General features: G+C 65.7%; 2 protein-coding genes across 2 annotated transcripts; both read right to left on the bottom strand.

Moving 5' to 3' along the window:
* Positions 1-5467: 5467 nt before the first annotated feature.
* On the bottom strand, positions 5468-11764 carry LOC132340865 (ELAV-like protein 3). Its single transcript, XM_059872034.1, has 8 exons — positions 11756-11764; positions 10839-11139; positions 9913-10016; positions 9548-9701; positions 8890-9106; positions 8544-8582; positions 8082-8428; positions 5468-7747 (listed from the first exon to the last, which is right to left on the bottom strand). Exons 1-7 carry the CDS (start codon positions 11762-11764, stop codon positions 8083-8085), a joined length of 1170 nt encoding a protein of 389 aa, XP_059728017.1. The 3' UTR covers positions 5468-7747; position 8082.
* Positions 11765-12586: 822 nt separating this feature from the next.
* Positions 12587-15908, bottom strand: LOC132340927 (zinc finger protein 653-like; the record flags this gene model as incomplete). Its single annotated transcript, XM_059872116.1, has 7 exons — positions 12587-13018; positions 13111-13210; positions 13345-13459; positions 13550-13677; positions 13965-14141; positions 14443-14823; positions 15537-15908. Coding segments are annotated over 7 exons (1376 nt in total), but the record flags the coding sequence as incomplete, so codon positions are not given.
* Positions 15909-16318: the final 410 nt, after the last annotated feature.

Raw genomic sequence — 16318 nt, 5'->3', positions numbered from 1 at the left:
GAGGCTGTGGGGACGCTCGGGGGGCACCGTCCCCAGCCCGGGCACGTCCTGGCACTGTCCCCACGTCTGTCCCCACGTCTGTCCCCCTCCCCAGCCAAGGGACCCCTCCCAGCATGGCCGGAGCTCCCCCAAACCCCCCTGGGTCGTCACCGGCACCCCCCGTGTCCCCCCCGGTGTGCCCCCCGGTGTCCCCCCCGTGTCCCCCCCGGTGTCCCCCCCGGTGTCCCCCCCCGTGTCCCCGGTACCTGGGGGAGCGGGCCGGGGTGCCGGGCGGGGCCCGCAGGGGCAGCGAGGAGGGGCGCGGGGGGTCGGGGGGCTCCGGGGGCTTCCAGGGGGGCCCGGGCAGGGTCCCGGAGAGGCGGCGGCGCCCGCGGCGCAGCTCGGAGCCCGCCGTGGCCCGGGGGGGCTGCGGGGGGCGCGGGGGGCGTCAGAGGGGCGGGGGGCACGGCACGGCACGGCACGGCACGGCACGGCACGGCATCACCCGGCGGGGCACAGGGCACGGCACGGCACGGCCAGGCAGCCTCTCGCCATATGGCACGGCACGGCACGGCACAGCAGGGACTGGCACGGCACGGAATGGCACAGCTTGGCAAGCGAGCGGCACAGCAGTGTGGCACAGCACGGCACGGGAGCCTCGCACGGCACGGCACGGCATCGCACGGCATGGATTGGCACGGCACGGGAGCCTCCCAGCACACGGCACGGCACGGCACGGCATCACCCGGCAGGGCACAGGGCACGGCATCAAACCGCACGGATGGGCACGGCACCGCTCTGGCACGGCACGGCACGGCACGGCACGGTGCCCCCGCCCGCCCCCGGTGCCCCCGGTGTCCCTGACCTGCGGCTCGGGCCCGGCCGCGCCGCTCCGGTTCCGGCTCATGTCGGCTGCCGGGGCTCGGGGCGCGGGGCCCGCGCGGGGCGACCCCGGCGTGTCCCGGGGGGCGGCGGGACCTGCGGGGGGAGAGGAGGGTCAGGGGGGATGCGGAGACACCCGGTACACCCGCCGGTATCCCCCGGTAACCCCCGGTATCCCCCGGTAATCCCAGTAATCCCCAGTACCCGCCGGTACCACCGGTAACCCCCGGTAACCCCCAGTACCCACCGGTACCACCGGTAATCCCCGGTACCCACGGCTGCCCCCGGGCTCGGGGCTGAGCCCGGTACCGGCCCGGGGCTGCCGGTGGGCTCGGGGCTCCCCGGCAGCCCCGCTCTCACCCCGGCCCGCCCCCCGGCTCCTCCCGGTACGGGTTGCCAAGGAAACCGCGGCATCGCATCCCGCGGCACCGGCACCGGCCCCGGAATCCTCCCCGCGGCACCGACTGCACCCCCGGCACCGCCGGACCCGCAGCTCCCGGGCCCGGAACCCCCCAGACCCGAATTCCGCATTCCGGGCACCCCGCGGTTCCGGTCCCGGCGGCAGCACCGGCACCGGGAGGGCTCTGGCCGCCGCAGGGACCGCAGGAAGGGCCGCCCGGCGCCGTTCCCGGTGCCGGTACCGTACCTGGCCGCCTCCCGGTGCCGCGGCGCTGCCCGCCATCCTCCCGCCTTTGTCTCCGGCGGGAGCGGCCCCGGTGACAGCGGCGGAAACGCGGCGGGGGCGGCTCCTCCCACCCCCGCACCGGCCCCGGCCCCGCGCGGGTCTCCCGTGCCCGCCGGTGCCGCTCCCGGTGCCCTTCCCGCTCCCGTTCGCGCTCCCGGTGCCGCTCCCTTTCCCGGTGCCGTTCCTGCTCCTGCTCCCTGTGCCGTTCCCGCTGCCGGTGCCGCTCGGTTCCCGGTTCCGGTGCCGGTACCGTACCTGGCCGCCTCCCGGTGCCGCGGCGCTCCCCGGCATGGTCCCGCCTTTGTCCCCGGCGGGAGCGGCCCCGGTGACAGCGGCGGAAACGCGGCGGGGGCGGCTCCTCCCACCCCGCACCGGCCCCGCGTGCCCCCGGTGCGCCCGGGACCGGCAGCGGCGGGACCTGTCCCGGACACCCGCGTCCGTCTGTCCCTCTGTCTCTCTATCCCTCTGTCCCTCTGTCCCCAGTGTCCCTCTGTCCCGCTGTCCCTCTGTCCCTCTGTCCCCTGTCCCTCTGTCCCCCTGTCCCTCTGTCCCCTATCCACCTGTCCCCGTGTCCGTCTGTCCCTCTGTCCCTCTGTCCCCGTGTCCGTCTGTCCCAGTGTCCCTCTGTCCCTCTGTCCCTCTGTCCCTCTGTCCCTCTGTCCCTTTGTCCCTCTCTCCCTCTGTCCCTCTGTCCCCCTGTCCCTCTGTCCCCTATCCACCTGTCCCCGTGTCCGTCTGTCCCTCTGTCCCTCTGTTTTCTGTCCCTCTGTCCCTCTCAACCTCCAGGACGGACAAAGGGATCCTCCCCCCTGGGCCGAACCCCCTGAAATAACCAAAAAAAGAGTTTTCAGCCTCAATCCAAACCCCTTCGATCCCGGGAAAATGGGATTTCCCCCCCGCCCCCAGTTTCACCCCTCACCCCGCACTGGTTTTCCCTCAAGAAATTCCAGTTTTGGGGCTTTTTGAAGCCTTTTTGCCCCTAAAACGGAGAGGGGGGGGGGGGGGGGGGGGGGCCGCGATGAAACTCCTCAAATGGCCATAAAGAGGTTTCTGTCAATTTAACCCTTAAAATGGGGGGAAACGGGGATTCCGCCCCAATCTAACCCTTAAAATGAGGGGAAACGGGGATTCCTCCCAAATTTAACCCTTAAAATGGGGGGAAACGGGGATTCCGCCCCAATCTAACCCTTAAAATGGGGAGAAACGGGGATTCCTCCCAAATTTAACCCTTAAAATGGGGGGAAACGGGGATTCCGCCCCAATCTAACCCTTAAAATGAGGGGAAACGGGGATTCCTCCCAAATTTAACCCTTAAAATGGGGGGAAATGGGGATTCCGCCCCAATCTAACCCTTAAAATTGGGGGAAACGGGGATTCTTCCCCAATTTAACCCTTAAAATGGGGGGAAACGGGGATTCCTCCCCAATCTAACCCTTAAAATGGGGGGAAACGGGGATTCCTCCCCAATCTAACCCTTAAAATGAGGGGAAACGGGGATTCCGCCCCAATTTAACCCTTAAAATGGGGGGAAACGGGGATTCCTCCCCAATCTAACCCTTAAAATGGGGGGAAACGGGGATTCCTCCCCAATCTAACCCTTAAAATGGGGGGAAATGGGCATTCCTCCCCAATCTAACCCTTAAAATGGGGGGAAATGGGCATTCCTCCCCAGTTTAACCCTTAAAATGGGGGGAAATGGGGATTCCGCCCCAATCTAACCCTTAAAATGGGGGGAAACGGGGATTCTGCCCCAATCTAACCCTTAAAATGGGGGGAAACGGGGATTCCTCCCCAATCTAATCCTTAAAATGGGGGGAAATGGGGATTCCTCCCCAGTTTAACGCTTAAAATGGGGGGAAATGGGGATTCCTCCCCAATCTAACCCTTAAAATGGGGGGAAATGGGGATTCCTCCCCAATCTAACCCTTAAAAATTGGTCCCCCTGCCCCCCGCTTTACGGCAGTGTCGCCAGCGCGGCGCCGCCGCTTTACGGCAGAGTGGCGAACACAAGGGGGCGGTGGCGGCGCTTTACGGCAGTGTGGCGGGCTCGGAGCTGCTGCGGCGGTTAACGGCAATGTGGCGGCACTTTACGGCAGTGCGGCGAGCTCGCTGAGGGGTGGCGGTGCTTTACGGCAGCGTGGCGGGTACGCAGATCTACCGAACACGCCCGAGAAGTCTTTAATCGCCCTTTAGCCTCCCCGTTTAGAGCCTCAAACCCATGGCAGCATCCCCTACAATGCAATGAACACCCTCAAAACCTTCTCAGCACCTCTAAACCTTGTCCAGCAATCCCAAAACCGCCCCCCCCAGTGCGTCCCGGAGCCCCCGGCCACATCCCGTCCCTCCAAAGCACTCACGGTCTGTCTCCAGTCCATCCATCCAGTGACCTCGGGGAAAATGGAGCTTTTGAGGAGAAAAGATGCTGAAATGGAGAGGGAAAAGCTTCTTTTCCTGTTGTTTGTGTGATGGAAAAAGGGCAGGAAGCGTGAGGGAAAGTGGAGGGAAACGTGAGGCAAAAAAGGCAGGAAATGTGAGGGGGAAAAGGGCAGGAAACACAAGGAGAAAAGAGCTGGAAGCGTGAGGGGAAAATGGTGGCAAACATGAGGGGAAGAGAGTGGGAAACGTGAGGGAAAATTGAGGGGAAAATTGAGGGGAAAAAGGCAGGAAATGTGAAGGGAAATTGGTGGCAAACGTGAGGGGAAAAGAGCGGTAAACGTGAGGCGAAAATGGAGGGAAACGTGAGGGAAAAAGAGCGGGAAACGTGAGGGAAAATTGAGGGAAACGTGAGGGGGAAAGGGTGGGAAACATAAGGGGAAAATTGAGGTAAATGTGAGGGGGAAAAAGACAGGAAATGTGAGGGGGAAATGGAGGGAAACGTGAGGGGAAAAGAGCTGTAAACGTGAGGGAAAATGAGCTGGAAGTGTGAGGGGGAAAGGGCGGGAAACACAAGGAGAAAAGAGCTGGAAGCGTGAGGGGAAAATGGTGGCAAACATGAGGGGAAGAGAGTGGGAAACGTGAGGGAAAATTGAGGGGAAAATTGAGGGGAAAAAGGCAGGAAATGTGAAGGGAAATTGGTGGCAAACGTGAGGGGAAAAGAGCAGTAAACATGCGGGAAAATGGAGGGAAACGTGAGGGGAAAAGAACAGTAAACGTGAGGGGGAAATGGTGGCAAACGTGAGGGGAAAAGAGTGGTAAACGTGAGGCGAAAATGGAGGGAAACGTGAGGGAAAAAGAGCAGTAAACGTGAGGGGAAAATGGAGGGAAACGTGAGGGAAAAAGAGCGGGAAACGTGAGGGAAAATTGAGGGAAATGTGAGGGGGAAAAGGCAGGAAATGTGAGGGGGAAATGGAGGGAAACGTGAGGGGAAAAGAGCTGTAAACATGCGGGAAAATGATCTGGAAGCGTGAGGGGGAAAGGGCGGGAAACACAAGGAGAAAAGAGCGGTAAGCGTAAAGGAAAATGGTGGCAAACATGAGGCGAAGAGAGTGGGAAACGTGAGGGAAAATTGAGGGAAAATTGAGGGGAAAAAGGCAGGAAATGAGAAGGGAAATTGGTGGCAAACGTGAGGGGAAAAGGGCTGTAAACGTGAGGGAAAATGATCTGGAAGCGCGAGGGGGAAAGAGCGGGAAACGTAAAGGAAAATGGAGGGAAACATGAGGGGAAGAGAGTGGGAAACGTGAGGGAAAATTGAGGGAAAATTGAGGGGGAAAAGGCAGGAAATGTGAGGGGGAAATGGAGGGAAGCGTGAGGGGAAAAGAGCTGTAAACGTGAGGGAAAATGAGCTGGAAGCGTGAGGGGGAAAGGGCGGGAAGCGTAAAGGAAAATGGAGGGAAACGTGAGGGGAAAAGAGCTGGAAGCGTGAGGGGAAAATGGCCAACGGTCCCGGACAGATGCGCCCTCCCTGCCAAAACAACATACAAATTCTGCCTTTTAAGTTTTTTTATTGATTTTTTTCCATGAAAAATACAAAGAGTCGAGTCCAGGGGTGGGGGCCGGGGGGTCCCGGTCCCCTCCGAGGGGTCCCGCAGTGCCACAAGGGGGTCCCTGGGCACCTTTTGTCCCCACGTCGGGCCCCCCAAAAACGGGCCGGGGCTGAGGTGGGGACCCCTTATTGCTACTGAATTGGGGGTCCCCTGGCCCCCCTCCCCAAATTCCGGGGCTGGATCCCTGGAAGAGGGGCTGGGGGGTCAGAGTTTGGGGCGGGGGGGGGGGGGGGTGTGATGGCGGATCTGGACACGGGGGTCGCTCCTAAATATTTATATTAATAATAATTAAAACTACAAGAAGCTTCACACAGGCACGACACAAAAAAACCAGGAGCCGGGGTGGGTTTGGGGAAGGGTCTGGGGAGAAAAAAGAGGGTCCCGGGGAGTGCCAGGATCAGGGGAAAAATCAGGGAAGAATAGGAAATAAATGGGAAATAAACCACTGAAAAGTGAGAAATTATCCCGACGGCGAAGGGAAAATAAATAAGAACCGCAATAATAATAAGAAGAATAAGAATAATAACAACATCAATAATAATTAATAAGAAGAATAATTAAGAATAATTAAGAATAATAACAATGATAAGGAGTATGGGGGAACTCAGGGTTGGGGCTTTTCAGGTGGGGTTCCGCCCTTTGATTATTTTTTTTGAACAGGAGGCTCCAAACTCCGGCAAGTGGAGTAATTTGGGGCAAAAATCGCCCATTTTGGAGAATTTGGGAAGGGAGGGGGGGGAAGTGTGACAAGACACATCCCCTCCCTCCCAGTTTCGGGGGTGCCAGGGCAATCCCTGGCATTTCAGTGCCTCTGACCCCCCAAAACTTGCCTTGATCCCTCTTGGGGTTCACAAACCGCTTCTAAGGAACTCGGGGAGCACAAAGGAGGTTCTCACCCCCTCTGGAAAGGCGATTTCAGGGATTTTGGGGGATATTTTTAATATTCTGCTATAAAAATAGATGGATTTGGGCCGGCGGCTCCCGAGGAGTCGCCGCTCCCCGCGCCAGTCACGCTCCTCCTTACCTGATAACGGGTAACAGGTCCAATTAAACACGTGATTCATCCTGATTTTTGTTCTTCCTCCCCAAAAATTCCTCCCCCTCCCCCAGAAAATGAAGGGAAAACGTGGAAAGAAGGAGAGAGTGAGAAGATGCCCCCACCCCCCCCTTCCCTGCTGGAGTCCTGGAGTGGAGGGAAGGGGGGGCACAGCCCCCACCTGGACACACCTGGATCAGGTGAGGGGGGGGGCACCGCTCCAGGTGGTCCGGCCACTGCCGGAGTGGTGGGGTTTGGGGTACCCGGGGGGGGTCCCAGGTGTGTCCACAGTGTCCTGGGGGGGTCTCCAGGCTTTCCAGGGCCCCTCCCAGTGCCCTGCAGCACCTGGAGGAGTCCTCAGGATGCCCGTCGGGGACAGGTGAGGGTGTCCAGGTGTCCGGGCTGTGCGTCAGGTGTCCCCACGGTGTCCCCAGTGGCCACGGAGGGGGTCTCAGGGGGTCTCCATGGTGTCTGTGGCACTCATGGGGGGGTCCCCACGGTCTCCAAGGTCTCCAGGTGCTTTTCTCCATCTCCTGGAGACCCAGGATGTCCTTGGTGTCCATGCAGGGGGTGCCCAGGACCTGAGTTGGGTTTCTCCATGGTCTCCATGGTGCTCACGGGGGTGCCTGAAGGTCCCTCAAGGTCCCCAGGGTCTCCAGCTGGGTTTCTCCATGGTGCTCATGGGGGGGACCCTGAGGTCTCCAGGTCTTCATGTGGGCTTCTCCATGATCTCCATGGTGCTCATGGGGGTCCCCGAAGGTCCCTGAAGGTCCCCAAGGTCTCCAGTTGGGTTCCTCCATGGTCTCCATGGTGCTCATGGGGGGGACCCTGAGGTCTCCTGGTCTTCATGTGGGCTTCTCCATGATCTCCATGGTGCTCACAGGGGTCCCTCAAGGTCCCCAAGGTCTCCAGTTGGGTTTCTCCATGGTGTCCATGGTGCTCATGGAGGTCCCTGGACGTCCCCAGGGTCTCTAGCTGGGTTTCTCCGTGGTCTCCATGGTGCTCATGGGGGTCCCCAAAGGTCCCTCAAGGTCCCTGAAGGTCCCCAAGGTCTCCAGTTGGGTTCCTCCATGGTGCTCATGGGGGTCCCTGAAGGTCCCTGAAGGTCCCCAAGGTCTCTAGCTGGGTTTCTCCGTGGTCTCCATGGTGCTCATGGGGGTCCCCGAAGGTCCCTCAAGGTCCCTGAAGGTCCCCAAGGTCTCCAGTTGGGTTTCTCCATGGTGTTCATGGGGGTCCCTCAAGGTCCCTGAAGGTCCCCAAGGTCTCCAGTTGGGTTCCTCCATGGTGCTCATGGGGGTCCCTCAAGGTCCTTGAAGGTCCCCAAGGTCTCCAGTTGGGTTCCTCCATGGTGCTCATGGGGGTCCCTCAAGGTCCTTGAAAGTCCCCAAGGTCTCCAGTTGGGTTCCATGGTGCCCACAGAGGAAGTCCCCAAACCCTCCATCCCAATTTCACCACGGCGCTCACGGGGGGGGGGTCCCCACACCCCCACAGGAGACCCCTGCAGCCCCCCACCCACCTCAGGCCTTGTGCTGCTTGGTGGTCTTGAAGGACACCTGGAGCACGCGCTCGCCCAGGCGGTAGCCGTTGAGGCTGGCGATGGCCATGGCCGCCTCCTCGTAGTTGGTCATGGTGACGAAGCCGAAGCCCTTGCACTTGTTGGTGGCGAAGTCGCGGATCACCTTGACGTTGGTGACGGCGCCGAAGGGCCCGAAGAGCTGCCACAGGACGCTCTCGTCCGCCTCGGGCGCCAGGTTGTAGACGAAGATGCACCAGCCCGGCCCGGGCGTGCCCAGGCCCACCCCGGCCAGCGCCGGCACCGCCTCGATGGCCAGCGGGGAGAACCTGGGCAGCAGCGACAGCGGGCTGGCCCGGGGTCAGCGCGGGGCTCCCGGGGTCCCTCCTCAGCCGGGGAGGGTCCCCAGGGTGCGGTTTGGGGGGATCTGGGGGGGTTTGGGGGGATCTGGGGGGGGGGCGTTACCTCTTCACCCCATAGGCCACGTTCAGCAAGTTGTCGAGGCTGGGGGGAGTGAGGGGCTGTGATCGGGGGTGGCCCTGGTGACAGGGGTGTCCCTGTGCCCCCCCCTGCTCTGAGCACTCCCAGGATCCTTGGGGTTTATGTTCCCCGCCCCCGGACCATCCCAGGACCCCCCAGTGCCTCTGTTCCGGGCGGTGTCCCACCCCTCTGACCCCCCAGAACCCCATTCCCAGGGACCTCCCAGCCCCCTCAAGACCCCTGACCCCCATTCCCAGGGGTGTCCCACGCTCCCCAAGCCCCCCAGAACCCCCATTCCTGGGGGTGTCCCCCTCCCCACGCCATCCCTCACCGGAAGCGCTGCGGGGGGGGGTGCAGGGCCCCGTAGCGCCGGGCTCCGGGGCAGAGGCTCAGCAGGGCCCCCCCCGATTTCTGCCCGGGGCTGTTGGCGAACTTGACCGTGATGGGCTCGGCGGCCCCGAGGGGCTTCTGCCCGTGCAGCCCCCGCACGGCCTCCTCGGCCTCCACGCGCTTGTCGAAGCGGATGAAGCCCACCCCCCGGGACACACCTGCGCAGGTGACAGGGGATCAGGGACAGCCCCCCCCGAACCCCCTTCCTGCCTCGCCCACCCACAGACCCTAAAGGGATCGCTGGGTAACCCCCCAAGGGGAGCCCCACCTCTCCAGAACCCCCAAAATCCCCCTGAACCCCCATTCCCAGGATGTCCCACCACCAGGAGCTCCTAGGAGGGTCCCACCTCCCCCAGGACCCCCCAGCCCAGGGATGCCCCACCCCCCAGGAGTGTCCCACCTCCTCCAGGACCCCCAGGACCCCCCAGCCCAGGGATGTCCCACCCCCCAGGAGTGTCCCACCTCCTCCAGGACCCCCCCCAGCCCAGGGATGTCCCACCCCCCAGGAGTGTCCCACCTCCCCCAGGACCCCCCCCAGCCCAGGGATGCCCCACCCTCCCAGGTGCGCTCCGAGCACACCTGGGCCCTGCAGGCCTCACCTGTGACCTGGTCCACGAGGATGCGGGAGGTGATGATGCGGCCGTACTGGGAGAAGAGCTGCTCCATCTCCTTCTGCCCCATGGCCTTGGGCAGGCCGCTCACGTACAGGTTGGCATCGCGGATGGAGGCGGAGCTGGGCCGGGCGTAGGACACCTGGGGGGACAGGTGAGCCCTCGGGACGCCCAGGGGACACGGGCACCGCCCACCCAGGCCTTCCGCGCCCCACGAGTGCCCCCTCCACCACAAAGGGCCCCCCTGAAGGATCCCAGGTGTGGCCCTCCTCCCCAAAAGCCCCCCAGGTGCCCCCCAGGTGCCTCCCCCTCCCCAGAGCCCCCCCAGGTGACCCCCCATGTCCCCAGGGCACCTTGATGGTCTTGGTCTGCAGCTTGAGGCCGTTGAGGGCCCCGATGGCCCTGTCGGCGTCACCGGCCTCCACGTAGTTGACAAAGCCGTAGCCCAGGCTTTGTCCTGGGACACCGTGTCACTGTCACCGGGGTGGCACTGTCCCCTGTGCTCCCCGAGCCACCCCCACCCCTGTCCCCAGATCCACGGCCACCCCGCCAGCCTCGCTGTCCCCGTGATGCCTGTGTGCCCTGTGTCCCCATGGATGTGGCACTCAGGGTCAAACCCGTGGGGACAGGGACACTGGGGTCATGGGGACAGGGACACCAGGGTCATGGGGTAGTGAGGGGACACCAAATTGTCCCTGCTCCCATTGTCACCGACTATCCCTGTCCCCACAGGTCCCCATGTCCCTTCTGCCTTCCCATGTCACCGTGTCCCATTTCTCCGTGTCCTGCATCCCTTGTCCCACTGCCCATGTCACCGTGTCCCATCTCCCACACCTCATATCCCCGTGTCCCCATGCCCTGTCCCTGCCCTGTGTCCTGTCCCTGTGCCCTCTCCCTGCCCTGTCCCCCAATGCTGTGTCCCTGTGTCCCCCTGCCCCGTCCCCATGTCCCCATGCCCTGTCCCTGTGCCCTGTCCCTGCCCCATGTCCCCGTGTCCCCATGCCCTGTCCCTGTGTCCCCCTGCCCCGTCCCCATGTCCCCATGCCCTGTCCCTGTGCCCTGTCCCTGCCCCATGTCCCCCTGTCTCTCTGCCCTGTCCCTGTGTCCCCCTGCCCCGTCCCCATGTCCCCATGCCCTGTCCCTGTGCCCTGTCCCTGCCCCATGTCCCCCTGTCTCTCTGCCCTGTCCCCTGTCCCCATCCCCTGTCCCATGTCCCCGTGTCCCCCTGCCCTGTCCCCCGCAGTGTCCCCGTGTCGCCGTGCCCGGTCCCCGCCCGTACCGGTGACCTTGTCCCTGACGAGCTTGCAGGACTCGATGTCGCCGAGGCTGCCGAAGAGGCTCCGCAGCTCCTCCTGGCTCATGGACTGCGGCAGGTAGTTGACGATCAGGTTGGTTTTGCTGTCGTCGGCCACGGGGGGGGGACCCGGGGGGGCCCCGTTGGGCAGCGCCGCCGCCACCCCCGGGCCTGGCACGGCCACCACGGGGACAGGGACGGGGACGGGGCCGCAGCCCGACGGCCCCGCGGCGCTGGGAGCCTGGGCCTCCACCGTGCTCAGGATCTGCTGGGGGGACAGGGGGCGTCACAGGGGGTCACCGCGGGGACAGGGACCGCCGGGGGACGGCGACAGAGCGGGCATGGCCACGGCGGGGGGACGGCGGCATCGTGGGGACGGCGCCGGGACATGGGGACGGCGCTGCGGGGACAGGGACAGCGGGAGGCGGGGACGTGGCACGGGGGACAGTGACACCCGGGTGGGGCCACGGGGGGGACAATCCCCCCATTGTGCGGCAGCGCCCCCGCCCCTTCCCCCCCTCCCCAATAGCGCGGGGCGGGTGACAATGGCCCTTTGTCACCGGGCGATGGGGACACCCGGGGCCACCAGCCACGGCCCCGGGGGGCGTGGGGACAGCGACACGCGGGGACAGCCACACACGTGTGCCGTGTGCCCCCCCCCCCCAGCCCAAAACGGCCGCGGTTTGGGGAGGGGTCCGCGCCCCTCCCTTGCACGCGCGTGTCCCCGCAGGTGCCACCCGCGTGTGACGCCGTGTCCCCAGCCGAGCGTGTGACACGCTCACGGCGGGGGGGGGGGGACACCGAGAGGAGAGGGGGGTGGGAATTGGGGGAGGGGGATGGGGGGGGATGGAAGATCAGGGAGGGGGGGATCCCCGCAATCCCCCTCCCCACCCCGTTCCTACCGTCACCATCGTGTCGCCGGGGGGGGGGGGGGGGGCCCCGCACGGCCCCGAGGGCTCGGGGGGCCCGGGGGGAGGCCGGGGGGGGGGCTCCGGGGGTCGCGGCGGCGGCACCGGGCGCTGCGAGCGGCGGCCCCGTCGGTCCTTTAAACGTCCTTGGGCGGGCGCGGGGCGGGGCCCCCCAAAAAACCGCCCCCCCACCCCACCCCCCCCTCCCGAGATGGTTCCGTCCGCGCCCCCCCCCCCCAAAAAAAGGTGGGTCAGTCCGCCCCCCCCTAAAGAGGTGGGTCCGACCGTTCCCCCCCCCCCAAAAGAGGTGGGTCAGCCCGGCCCCCCCCCAAAAAAAGAACCGCCCTCCCCCCCCTCCAGGGCCCGAAGCCCCCCGAGACCCCCAAGGCCCCGCCCACGGGGGGAGGAGGAGGAGGAAGGACGGGGAGGGATGGAGAAGAGGGAGAAAGAGGGAATGGAGGAGGAGGAGGAGGAGGAGGAAGCGCAGGGAGGGTGGGGGGGAAGGAGGAGGAGGAGGGACGCGGAGGAAGAGGAGGGTGATGAAGGTCGCGGAGCGGCCGCCGCCGCTTCAGCACCGGGGACAGCGCCGAGCTCGAGCGCGGCTCGCCCGGGGGGCGACGCCCCCCGAAATGGGGAGGGGGCACCTGCGAGGGACCCGCCAAGCCCTGCGGGACCTCCCCAAACCCTGCGGGACCCCCGAGCCCCCCCAGAGAAGCAGCAGCACGAAAAGTCCCGATTTTAATGGACTGGGGGGGGTCCCGGGGGGGGTCCCGGGGGGTTGGGGAGGGGTCTGTGCCCCCCCCAGTGCCCCCCAGACCCCCCCCCCCCAAACCCCCAGGTGTCCCCAGGGGGGTGACAAGCGACAATAAGGAAATAAATAAAAGGTGAGAGGGGGGCACAGGGTCACCTGGGGGGGGACGGGACAGTCCAGAGGGGACCCTCAGGTGCTGGGGGTGTCCCGGGGAGGGGCTCAGGACCCCCCCAGGTGGTTCCTCTTCACTTCCAGGTGCAGCTGCAGGAACATCGGGGGGTCCAGGTGAGTCCAGGGGGGCCCCAGGCGAGCCCAAGGGGGGCCCAGGTGAGTCCAGGGGGGCCCAGGTGAGTCCAGGGGGGCCCAGGTGAGTCGGGGGGGTCCCAGGTGAGTCGGGGGGTCCCTAGGTGCCGCGGGGCTCGGGGTGACCCTGGAGCCCCCCGTGTCTCCGCATGTGCCAGGTGAGGGAGGCGCGCTGGCGGCACCGGTACCCGCACACCTCGCACCTGGGGGGGCAAGGTGGGCGTCAGGTGTGCCCGGGGACCCCTCCTCGCCCTCCGGGGGGGTCTCAGTCCATGGCGGGACCCCCCCCACTCACTGCAGGGGGGTCTCCCCGGTGTGTGTCCTCCTGTGCACCTCCAGGTGGTTCTTGCGCTTGAAGGATTTGCTGCAGGTGTCACAGGTGAACTCCCGCACACCTGGGGGGGCACGCGGGGAATGGGGGGGGCTCACCTGAGAGGTGGCCACAGGTGAAACCTCCTGCCGTGGAGGGAGGGGGATTTGGGGAGCATTCAAAGGGGGGGGGGGTTTGGGGGCACACCTGGGGGCTCACCTGAGTGCACGCCCATGTGGCGCCGCAGGTGCTTGGCCAGGTGAAAGCTCTTCCCGCAGCCGGGCTGGGGGCACACCTGGCTCCGGGCCCTGCAGTGCACCTGGCTCAGGTGGCTCTGGGGGGCACCAGGGAGGTGAGGGGTGGTCCGGGACAGGTGAGGGGGAATGTGGGACAGGTGAGGGGGCGTGCCCCCCGCTCCAGGCACCTGGAAGCTGCTGAGGGTGCTGAACTCCTGTGCACAGGTGCTGTAGGGGCAGCTCAGGGGCTCGGGGGGGGTCCTCGGGGTCTGGGGAGGGGGCGCGGCCCCGTCGGCTCCGCCGGGGCCTGCAGAGCCTGCTGTGAGCCCCCCCCCCCAAAAAGGTGGGGGACAGGTACCAGAGCAGCCCACCTGAGCCCCCTGCCCCCCCCAGAACGACCCCTCCCCAAAAACCTCCCCATAACTCCCAAATCCCCCCAAATAAAACAGCCCCTCACCCCAAAACCTCCCAGGTGCTCCCCCCTCCTGCACACACTCAGGTAACCTGGGCCCCCCCAGGGACCCCCTAACCCCCCCAGGGACCCCCAGGGACCCCCTAAACCCCCCCAAATGACCCCCTAAACCCCCCAAGGCCCCCCAGGGCCCCCCGACCTTTCTGGCTCTTTGGGGATCTCGTAGATGATCGTCGACCCCTCGGGCTCCTCGGCTGGGGAGGGGTCCCGGGGGGGCTCCCGGGGGGGCTCCGGAGGGGGGGGCTCGGCGGGGGGTGGGGGCAGCTCCTCCTGCTTCAGCCTCAGCACCGGGTCCTCCTCATCCTCCTCTGCCATCAGCGGGGCTGCTGAGACCCCCGAGACCCCCCAGACGCATCCCAGCCCCCCCCAAACTCCTGGCCCCAAATCTTCCCCCATTCCTGACCCAATCCCCCCAATTCCTGACCCAAAATCTTCTCCAATCCCCCACTCCTGACCCCAATCCCCCATTCCTGACCCCAAATCTCCCATTTCTAACCCCAAATCCCCACTCCTGACCCCAACCCTTCCCCAACCCCACTCATCCCCCACCCCCCCCCCATTCTAAATCCCCCCAACCCCTCCCCCATTTCCCCCCAGCCCCCCCCTCACCTGTCTTGGCCAGGTGTGGCTCCTCAGGTGGGGCGGGGAAGGCGCCGCCCCCCTCGAGCAGCACCTGGGCCCCGCCCAGGCCGAGCTGGAGCCCCCCCAGGGCCTCGCAGCCGGGCCCGGCCAGGATCAGGAGGGGGGGGCCCTGCAGCAGGGTGGGGGGGCCGCCCCCGCCCGGCCCCCCCCGCGGCACGGGCAGGGGCAGGGGCACGCAGACCACCGCCTCCAGCGCCTCGGGGGGGGGGGCCGGACCCCCGGCGGGGGCGGCGGGACCCCCGGGGGGGGCGGCGGGCACCGCGGGACCCCCCCCCGGAACCGGAGCTGCCTCAGAGCCCGAGCTGCACCCCCCCGAGGAGGAGGAGGAGGAGGAGGAAGAGCCGGGGGCTGCGGGGGGGAGCCCGAGAGTCAAGGGGAGGAAACCCCCCTCCAGACCCTAAAAATCTCAGGGACCACCCAAAAATCCCCTCGAGACTCAAAATGCCCCAAAAAGAACTCGGGCTGTCCCCAGACACCTCCAAAACCCCCAGACCCCAAACCCCCCAGACCCCAAATCCCACACACCACTCAAACCCCACACACTACCCAAGCCCCACACAACCCCCAGACCCCAAATCCCACACACCACTCAAACCCCACATACCACCCAAGCCCCACACAACCACCAGACCCCACATCCCAAATCCCACGCACTCCAACGCCCCCGCACACCAAACCCCCCAGACCCCCCAAACCCCAAACCCCCCAAACACCCCAGACCCCACATCCTCAACACCCCAAACCCCCCAGACCCCAAACCTCATGTCCCCCAGATCCCCCAGACTCCCCTCACTCCAAACCCCACAGCCCCCACACTCCCCAGACCCCCCAAGACTCCCCAGACTCCCCAAACCCTGCGCCCCCCACACCCCAAACCCCCCAGACCCCAAGCCCCTGCCCCCCACAGCCCCCAGACTCCCCAAACCCTGCGCCCCCCAGACCCCAAACTCCCCACACCCCATGCACACCAGACCCCAAACCCCAGACCCCAGACCTCCCAGACCCCAAACCCCACACCCCCCACACCCCCCGCACCCCCCGACCCCCAGCCCCCTCCCCACCGTCGTCCCCCTCGGAGTCGCTGGGCGGGCGCAGGGGCGAGTGCAGGTCCTGGAAGTAGCGGTGCCCGCGCTCGCACTGCCACACGGCCGTGGTGAAGAGCCCCACCGAGGGCTCCAGCTCCGCCAGCCGCGGCTCGTACGGGCAGCGCTGCCCGTGGTCCTCGTACCACAGCACCGCGTGCCGCAGGCAGTTCACGTTCCGCCGGCGCCCTGGGGGCGGGACCCCCGGGGTGAGGGGTGCGGACCCCCGGAGTGGGGTACGGACCCCCGGGGTGAGGGGTACGGACCCCCAGAGTGGGGTACGGACCCCCGGAGTGAGGGGTACACACCCCCAGAGTGGGGGGCTGAGCCCCAAAGTGGGGTATGGACCCCCTAAAGTGGGGTACGGACCCCCGGGGTGAGGGGTACACACCCCCAAAGTGGGGTACGGACCCCCGGAGTGAGGGGTACAGACCCCCAAAGTGGGGTACGGACCCCCGGGGTGAGGGGTACACACCCCCAAAGTGGGGTACGGACCCCCGGGGTGAGGGGAACAGACCCCCAGAGTGGGGTATGGACCCCCGGGGTGAGGAGTACACACCCCCAAAGTGGGGTACAGACCCCCGGAGTGAGGGGTACACACCCCCAAAGTGGGGTACGGACCCCCGGGGTGAGGGGAACACACCCCCAGAGTGGGGTACGGACCCCCGGAGTGAGGGGTACACACCCCCAAAGTGGGGTACGGACCCCCGGAGTGAGGGGTACACACCCCCAAAGTGAGGGGCTGAGCCCCAAAGTGGGGT

This window comes from Haemorhous mexicanus, chromosome 34 (genome assembly GCF_027477595.1).
Source record: "Haemorhous mexicanus isolate bHaeMex1 chromosome 34, bHaeMex1.pri, whole genome shotgun sequence".
Taxonomy (NCBI): Eukaryota; Metazoa; Chordata; class Aves; order Passeriformes; family Fringillidae; genus Haemorhous; species Haemorhous mexicanus.
This window is presented reverse-complemented; position numbering and strand designations above follow the sequence as displayed.